General features: G+C 42.0%; 1 protein-coding gene across 1 annotated transcript in view; it reads right to left on the bottom strand.

Moving 5' to 3' along the window:
* Positions 1 to 943: 943 nt before the first annotated feature.
* The window catches only part of LOC117879644, a 106902-nt gene continuing 98202 nt past the window's right edge, over positions 944 to 9643 (bottom strand). The window contains 1 exon segment of the mRNA XM_034774917.1: positions 944 to 1168. Within this exon segment, the coding sequence (XP_034630808.1) occupies positions 944 to 1168 (225 nt within the window).

Genomic DNA, 9643 nt, shown 5'->3' with positions numbered 1-9643 from the left:
ACCAGCTTTAGTCACCAGTTGCCAATTTGCTACCTCCTCTGATGAGCAGCCAAAATGGCTTACGGCCACAATAGCTTGAACCTGAGGCGGGTCAATTAGTCAAAGTACCTCCAGTTCTTATAAAGACTTAGGACTGGTTCCCATGCTGTGGCTTTCCACAAACTTTCTGCTCCTCACCGCCCAATCCTGGGGGATACTGAGGACTAAACCAGACTCTGGTGCACATAACATATGCTTCAGGAAAGGAGCTGTTCCACCAGCCAGGATTACCAGGAATCAGTGCACTCAAGCCCCACCCCCATACTCCACCCTGTCCTGAAATGCCCCTGGAATGCGGTGGAGTTGGCATGTAGGGCTTGGTAAGCTAGCCCAAGGCCTGCTATGGATTCAGGGGAATCTTCAGCTGCTGTCTTAAGGCTGCTTTAAGTTTCCTTTATGTTACTGCAGTGACTTGCACAGAACTGCCAGGGCCTGAGGATCTGGCCTGGACGTCCAATTCCATCTTTCGCTAAGTCTTGTTTAGTCTTTGTTTGTATTATGCTTAGGTTAGTTGCATCTTATTGTGTTCACTGATCCTGTCTAGGTTCTGTTCCAGTTGCTGCATAATTCTTAACTGGCCCTCTTAAGTTCAGTTGTCTGTCACAGCAAGGGCTTGCTGATCCTTGTGAATGACAGCCCATGTCATATCAAATCAATCCACATCTCTGTCTGCATCTCATTTTGTGTCAACACACACATGGACATCACAGTGCTCGGAAGTCCACCCTCCAATCCACTGTGGAATGAACCTGTTTGACCCATTCTCCTCATCAAAACAGTTCAATCTTAATCTTAGTTTGGTACAACAATAATGCAAAAAACATGCCCTTGGTGTTTTATTAACTTGAAGGATTATGCTTTCAGCAATGTATCAGAAAGCATTTTATCTAAGCTGTATTAGCTGTTAAATTTGCATTTGAATTTCAATACCCATCATTTCACATGCAGAAACGACCCCAGAGAAAGCAGGGACAACATTCATCATGTTATACCGCTTTGTCACTGGGAGGAAACCAGAAGAGCATTCCAATTCCACTTCATCTATCTTCTCATCATCAAATTTTCTTGCTTTGGTGGATACCTTCACTAAGTACTTTGTAATTCTTTTGGCTGGACGTGCCCTTAAAATCTATTTTACGCATAAAAATTTGGCATCTTTAAGGGTGATAGTTAAGGGCTGTATTTCTCCCACCTACTGCCTGACTCATCTATGTAGATTGTAAGATCTTTGGAGCAGGGACTATCTCTTACTGTGTGTATGTACAATGCTTAGCACAATGAAGCCCTGATCTTGGCTGGAGCTTCTAGACACTCCTGTTGGGCAATTAACAATAATCCTGGAATGTTATAATCCCCTTTTGTAAGATGCTGAGCACTCTCCAGTCCACTGGTGCCAATGGGAGTTGAGAGCTCTCAGTACTTTACAGGATCCGGCTGTTGGTTACTTTTGGGTAGCAGTGCTTTTTAGCATTTTGGGGAAACCACAGCTTACACCATTGTCCAAAGGAGTAACCAAAAAGATACACAGATCCTTCCACACGTTGACTTTACTGACTCGGATCCAGCTGTGGCAATGAGCTCCATGTGGGTAGACCCTGTGCCTGCGCAGAGCCCCATCGATTTCAGTGGGTCTCCATGTGGGTACAACTGTTCTGCACTCAGTGCAGGACTGGGGCCCAGATCGCCAAAAGCCTGTTCCGCTCTTGCTCTCCAGGTGGAAAAAGAAACTAATAAAAGGCCTGAAAGTGCTTAGACATTTGGATGCTTTACAAAAGGAGACAAATAATGTTCTTTGGTTTTATGTGGTACAAAGAATAAGACTGAAGTACATGGGAAATTGTATATTGGGGAATATTTAGCAAGACAAGAGCCTCTAGGCTTCCATAACCACTAAAATTCCCTTCTGTATATTCTGAGAGGTGATGGCAGTTACCCAGGTTGAAACAACCTGCAGGTGCTATAAAATTCTCCTGTAGGCAGTTTGAGGCAGCCTAATGTATTTTAAAGCTTGCAGAATAAGCTAAAAATAAAGAGTGCTGTAATTCGAGTGTTAATATCCCATTACGTTTTATGAGCATGAGGGAAGAAGGAAAAAAAAGAGGTTGCTTTGTGGGCTCTTTTCACAAAGCCTACAAAATAGCAATAAACAGCCAGCTTGCCATTAGACTTAGAGACTATTTATAATACTGCTGTGAGGCATCTCTCCTGCTTCATGGAAATATTAAATCAGCGGAAGAGTAGAAATTTGAGGGGTGGGGGGACTGGTGTTCCTTTTTGTTCCTCCCCCTCTACCACTTTCCCTGGAGACACTGACTACAGCCATTAGAGAAAATGACATTCCACACAATGAGAATGCAACTTCACTTAATCCTGCACGCTGGAGGATGTGGGTGGGTGGGCAGGGAGTTCAGAGACAAATTGCAGGGCAACACATCCCAGTCCCATTTTGAAATAAGTAAGCATTTGCTTAAGATTTAACAAGTCAATCACTGTATGCTAATTGCTGTAAATGGTGAGGGTTAAAAATGATAAAAGCAATACATTTCATTCCAAATTAATTAGTTTTAGTGACATGTTTGTACAGCACACGGAAGCAGCGTGTTAATGGAAAGCAGCCCTCTCTCTGTATGTATATATGACTGTATTGTAATCTGAGGCACTTTTATACAGTGCCTTGCAGACACTGGCTAATCAGCTATGGTCATATTTTCAAAGGTTCCAAGCAGATCCCATTGATTTTGATTGGGTATGCAGGTGGTCAACACCTCAGAATATCAGGGCATTAGACCTGACCAATGTCCTGTCAGGTAAATATTATTATCCCTATTCTATATTTGCCAAAAGTGAAATCCAGGCAAGCTGCATGGAAACTTTTTAAAGACACAATAATAGAGACTTAACTTAAATTATACCCCAAATTAAAAAACATGGTAAGAGACCCAAAAAAGAGCCACCGTGGCTAAACAACAAAGTAAGAGAAACAGTGAGAGGCAAAAAGGCATGCTTTAAAAAGTGGAAGTTAAATCCTAGTGAGGAAAATAGAAAGGAGCATAAACTCTGGCAAATGAAGTGTAAAAATATAATTAGGAAGGCCAAAAAAGAATTTGAAGACCAGCTAGCCAAAGACTCAAAAAGTAATAGCAAAAATTTTTTAAGTACATCAGAAGCAGGAAACCCGCTAAACAACCAGTGGGGCCACTGGACGATTGAGATTCTAAAGGAGCACTCAAGGACGATAAGGCCATTGCGAGAAACTAAATGAATTCTTTGCATCTGTCTTCACAGCTGAGGCTGTGAGGGAGATTCCTAAACCTGAGCCATTGTTTTGGTGACAAATCTGAGGAACTGTCCCACATTGAGCTGTCATTAGAGGAGGTTTTGGAACAAATTGATAAACTAAACAATAATAAATCACCAGGACCAGATGGTATTCACCCAAGGGTTCTGAAGGAACTCAAATGTGAAATTGCAGAACTACTAACTGTTGTCTGTAAACTATCATTTAAATCAGCTTCTGTACAAAATGACTGGAGGATAGCTAATGTGACACCAATTTAAAAAAGGGTTCCAGAGGTGATCCCGGCAGCTACAGGCCGATAAGCCTGACTTTAGTACCCAGCAAACTGGTTGAAATTATAGTAAAGAACAAAATTGTCAGACACATAGATGAACATAATGTGTTGGGGGAAGAGTCAACATGGTTTTTGTAAAGGGAAATCATGCCTCACCAATCTACTAGAATTCTTTGAGGGGGTCAACAAGCATGTGAACAAAGGGGATCCAGAGGATATAGTGTTCTTAGATTTTTCAGAAAGCCTTTGACAAGGTCCCTCATCAAAGGCTCTTAAGCAAAGTAAGCTGTCATGGGATAAGAGGGAAGGTCCTCTCTTGGATCGGTAACTGGTTAAAAGATGGGAAACAAAGGATAGGAATAAATTATCAGTTTTCAGAATGGAGAGTGGTGTCCCCCAGGGGTCTGTACTGGGACCAATTCCTATTCAACATATTCATAAATGTTCTGGAAAAAGAGGTAAACAGTGAGGTGGCAAAATCTGCAGATGATACAAAACTACTCAAGATAGTTAAGTCCCAGGCAGACTGTGAAGAGCTACAAAATGACCTCACAAAACTGGGTGACTGGGCAACAAAATGGCTGATGAAATTCAATGTTGATAATGCAAAGTAATGCACACTGGAAAACATAATCCCAACTATACATATAAAATGATGGGGTCTAAATTAGCTGTTACCACTCAAGAAAGAGATCTTGGAGTCACTGTGGATAGTTTTCTGAAAACATCCACTCAATATGCAGCAGCAGTCAAAAAAGCGAACAGAATGTTGGTAATCATTAAGAAAGGGATAGATAAGACAGAACATATCATATTGCCTCTATATAAATCCAAGGTATGCCCACATCTTGAATACAGCGTGCAGATGTGTTCACCCTATCTCAAAAAAGATATATTGGAATTAGAAAAGGTTCAGAAAAGGGCAACAAAAATGATTAGGGGTATGGAACGGCTTCCGTATGAGGAGAGATTAATAAGACTGGGGCTTTTCAGCTTGGAAAAGAGACGACTAAGGGGGGATATTATAGAGGTCTATAAAATCATGACTGGGGTGGAGAAAGTAAATAACGAAGTGTTATTTACTCCTCATAACACAAGAACTAGGGGTCACCAAATGAAATTAATAGGCAGCAGATTTAAAACAAACAAAAGGAAGTATTTTTTCACAAAACACACAGTCAACCTGTGGAATTCCTTGACAGAGTATGTTGTGAAGGCCAAGACTATAACAGGGTTCAAAAAAGAACTAGCTAAGTTCATGGTGGATAGGTCCATCAGTGGCTATTAGCCTTTTTGCCAGAAGATGGGAATGGGTGACACGGGATGGATCACTTGATGATTACCTGTTCTGTTTATTCCCTCTGGGACACCTGGCCACTGTCAAAAGACAGGATACTGGACTAGATGTACCTTTGGTCTGACCCAGTCTGGCTGTTCTAATGTTCTTATGCATAGGGGGAAATAGAAGAAGAGACGTTCAGTGACTTAATCTAAAACATTGAGGGAGTCACTGACACTGAAATTTAGGAGTTTCTGGCTCCTAGGCTCATGTTCTAACTACTAGACTATGCTGCCTTTCTTTGTCCTTTTCCATATCATATACACCCAGGGATTGACTCTTTTCTACCTGTTGATGTGGACATTGACTTCCTTAGTGACCAAGGGCAAGTCACTTAGCCTTTCTGAGACTCCTTTTCCCCGTATACAAAGTGAAGATAATATCATTATTGTGTGTATTACAATAGCATTTGTCTAAATCAGTTTTGGTGCAATCTAAACAGGGGTAAGTGTGTGTATAGTGTGTGTGTGGGTGAACATAACTAGATTGATTTTCATTTCACAGATGGAAATTTGGCAATTAAGACAAAGCCCGAGTATTAATTATTATGTTAAACTCTCATAAAAGTCAACGAATGTAAAACACAAAGACTCAGAAGAAAAGGATAGGTTGGATATTAGGAAAAACTTTTTCACTAGGAGGGTGGTGAAGCACTGGAATGGGTTACCTAGGGAGGTGGTGGAATCTCCTTCCTTAGGGGTTTTTAAGGTCAGGCTTGACAAAGCTCTGGCTGGGATGATTTAGTTGGGATTAGGTCCTGCTTTGAGCAGGGGGTTGGACTAGATGACCCCCTGAGGTCCCTTCCAACCCTGATATTCTATGATCCTATGATAATGAGTCTGGTTTTGGGGGTGATGGCAGTAAATATGGAGTTACTGGACTAAACAGACCTGTCCATCTTAAACCACTTTGACTTATGTAATAGTCTGTGTCTTAACTAGTGATAAAGGACTGAGTTTTACAATGTATGGCTGGACTAACCTTATCACTAGCCTGTAAACTGGAAGGTCCAAGGGGTGTGATTAATGCAGAATGAACGAGCTACCCTAGTTGCTTCCTTCATCTTAGCCCTTTATCATGAGGATGAAGTAGATTAGTGTTTGTTTTATAGCTAATACTGCCCTTTTGCTACCATCCTTGCACTGCCTCTGCAAATGAAAATGTCTCCACAGACAGCAAAATAAATGGACTTTCATTAACAAGCACTCTGTTGATCTCACAGATTTATGCAAACTGCATTGAAAAGGCAACACACATGCATGCCTGGGATAATATTAATTGTGATCTATCCCAGAGAGCTAGATCTTTTAATTTGCTTTGTCTCCTTTAAAACTTCAATTGATGCTGGGTGGGAGCTGCATCTGCTTCACCTGGATAGATAGTTGGAGGCCTCTCAAATGGTGGCTGCAACACCCACAGAGGTAGGAGCTAAGAAAGATGAAGGAGGTTAGATATAGTGCTAGCTGGCAGCCTCTTTATTGCAGCATGGAGTCCTGGGTTAGACCCCTTGCTAGAGTGCTCCTGGCACTACTTGGTCTGATTCTGTGGGGGGCTGCTGCAGCTCTGGTCTTTGGTGGAGCTTTTGTGATCCTTACATACAAAAATTATAAATCCTTCTTTTGGGATTGTTTCCTGCTTGTGCCGGGCTGGCTGGCTATTGTGTCTGCCTTTCTGCTGCTGCCCACTGGTGCTTTGGCTATCTGTATCTCCACAAGGAACTCCCGCTATCAACAGGGGACTTTCATGTACTTGCTTGTTGTTCTGCTTTGCCTGGAAGCCTCTTCAGCAGTCTTGGCACACGTCTATTCTGACAGGATGAGCTCTGAACTGAACCACACCATGGCTCACCTCTTCCATCAGTACAACGGGACGTATTCCCATCATCCGGGCAGTAGGGGTGTGGATGTAATCCAGAGACAGCTGCAGTGTTGTGGGATCCACAACTACACAGATTGGGCAGAGGCAGCAGCTTCACAACCTGTCCCCACTGGAAATGTACGTGCTCCTGAAAGCTGTTGTAAAGAGACTTATTCAGATTGTACTGGTGACATGCGCCAGTCAGAGCAGCTCTTTCAGGGGGGCTGTCTAAGGAAGCTGAGCAATCGGCTGCAGTTTGTCATGGGCTATGTGTTTTGGTGCTGCGTTGTTGTAGGTTGTTTGGAGATGTTAGCTGCCGTTAGCAATGGGATACTTATGAAGCATAGGCCATTCCAAGACTTCCGAATTCTGGACTCTGCCACATTTTCATAGACTTAGGTGGCAGATCAAACAAGTTCCTGCTTCTTATCTCCTGGGGATGTAGGTCAGCACCAGTTACAACTGTACTGAATGCAAACTTTTTTTTTAACACAAGAAACCTATCCTAACCCCATGCTAATGTTTCCTAAAATGGAAAATCCTCTCTTAAAGAATGGTCAAGTCCTGGATTTGATTTTATAAAACTGATATTAATAAATATCTTGTATTTGCAAATCCAATTCAATTAATTGAGTGGGCAATTAACCTCGTGAGAAGAGGGGCACGTTTGAGTATCTGCAAAGCTGAAACTGCTGAAAATAAAGGAGTGGCCACAGATATAGTTGGAGCTTAATTTGGCTCGGGGAAAACAGCATTAGCCAAATCAATGGGATTAGCCATAGTACTAAAGTTAAGCACATGCCTAAATGTTTGTAGGATCAGGGCCTAAATCACTAAAATAAATCTGACAATTTAATTGACCTAACTGGAGTCATAGAGCTTTAACTGAGATCAGAAACAGTTCCTATGACTTAAACATCAGTTCAAACCAGCAGACAAATATCTCCATCCTGTCACATCTGGCATTGTGCTACAGGCCTGAGAGAGAAAAGGATCAAAACAAGAATACTGTATTTGGATACACTTTTATTACAGGCTAATGTCATTCTAATATTTAACATTTACTGTACCGAAACCAAGAGACCTGGAATAATACAGGGGTACCAGGGTTTCTGCTAAAACAAGTCTCTATCTATATGTTGTTCATCAGGAATGGCAAACTGCATGGATTATGAAATATCTGTGTGTGGGCGGGGGAATTAAAGCACTGGAAAAGCTAGTTCATGGCATTTAAGCAACTGCAGAAGACAGAAGAAGAGGAGTTGGGAGGGGGGCAGTCAAACTCAGCTGTTATGGAGATGGTTAATTTAACAAACCCTCAAGTTTCCCCTCTTTACTTAAGGAAGAGTGTTTGAGACTTGTTATGGCAAAACTAAAGAAGGAATAAATTGTTTTTAATCCTACTAAATGATTAGCTTTTGAAGATGATGACAAACTATACTTGGTAAATGGTGGCAAAACTTAAAGTGCAGTATTCCCCCCCCCCCCCCCCCAAAAAAAATTAGGGGAATATCTTGTGAGCCCAACCTCCATTGCTTACAAAACATCATGTGATCTTTAACATTCCTGTAGAATAACCTGGAACCTAGCTCTGTAGACTTTCTCCTGAGATAATCAATGGGTTCTGAAGGATTAACCTCTTTTCTAACAAAAATGACTGAAGTAAATGTAAACAGTGAAAGAAGTCACCCCTTCTCAAAGGGAAGGAAAGATAATCAAGATTTAGTGATGACAGACAAGACACCTTCTTTGATACCTAGCTAATCCCTCTTAATCCTTCCTAAGGCAGGATTGCCCTTTTATAAGAATCTTTTTCCCAGCAAGCCTTTCTGGGGCTGTCTTCTTAAATTTGGCAGAGACCAACAGCTGTAGACCTAAGAAGTGGCCATTTTAGAACTAGTTGCTGTTCACTGACTCTTCTACACCTTCTACTGGTGAGTATAACAACTCCTATTATTTCCTTTTCTCTTTTCTGAAGTGATAGTATGTTATCGTAGAGGGAATTTGGCCCTTTAGATTGAATGGTATTTTGTTTTATTCCTAGCTCAGGAGCCACTAACACTAGAAGTTGGTATCTGCCCTGATGCAATAACTGTCCCATCCCCTGTGGGGGGTGTTAATACATGGTACTAAAAATACAAAGGGGGCAGGGCACGTACAGGGGTTGGTGGAGCAGTGGAAAGTGTTGTTTTGTGTCCAAGTAGTTAAAACTTCATGTCCTGCCTGCTTTGTCACTGAAGTGGTGAAAAAACACCTGAAGTTTAATTTTTCTAACAGAGATTCTGAGTTTGATGCAAAAACTAGTGGGTGAGGTTCCCTAGCCTGTGTTATGCAGGAGGTCAGACTTGATGATCTTAAAGGTCCCTTTTGGCCTTAAACTCTATGAAAAACTGTGAGGCCTTAACACTTCAGCTGGGTGAGCTGCCCCAGCTAGGAAAGTTTCCATGCAACAGCTGCAGCTTTAGTAAGTAAACAGAATCTTGCATGCAGAGTAACACCATCAGGGACAGAACACCTGGAAGAATCCCCCATTTTGTACAACTTTCCCACAGGGAACTGCATTGTTTAAAGCAGCAGAATAGTTTCGGAGAGGCTTTCAATGGGGAAGTAACATGACAGTGAGTTCACAACTGTTTGATGTTCTGTTACAGTCTGAAGGGTGAGGATGAAGGGTTAGAAACACAGTTGCCAAATTTCACGTGGTAAATAAGCACCCCGACTTTCACAATAAACCAAAAATCAAGCTAATCCCATTTCAAAAGAAGCCAATCCCTAAGAACCCCAACACTCTATGTGCCTAGATCTCCCCCCCCCCCCCCCCCCCCCCCCCCCCCCC

The sequence above is a fragment of the Trachemys scripta genome, chromosome 6 (assembly GCF_013100865.1).
Source record: "Trachemys scripta elegans isolate TJP31775 chromosome 6, CAS_Tse_1.0, whole genome shotgun sequence".
Lineage (NCBI taxonomy): Eukaryota > Metazoa > Chordata > Testudines > Emydidae > Trachemys > Trachemys scripta.
The sequence above is the reverse complement of the archived record's forward strand: the minus strand, read 5'-3'. Positions and strand labels throughout refer to the sequence as shown.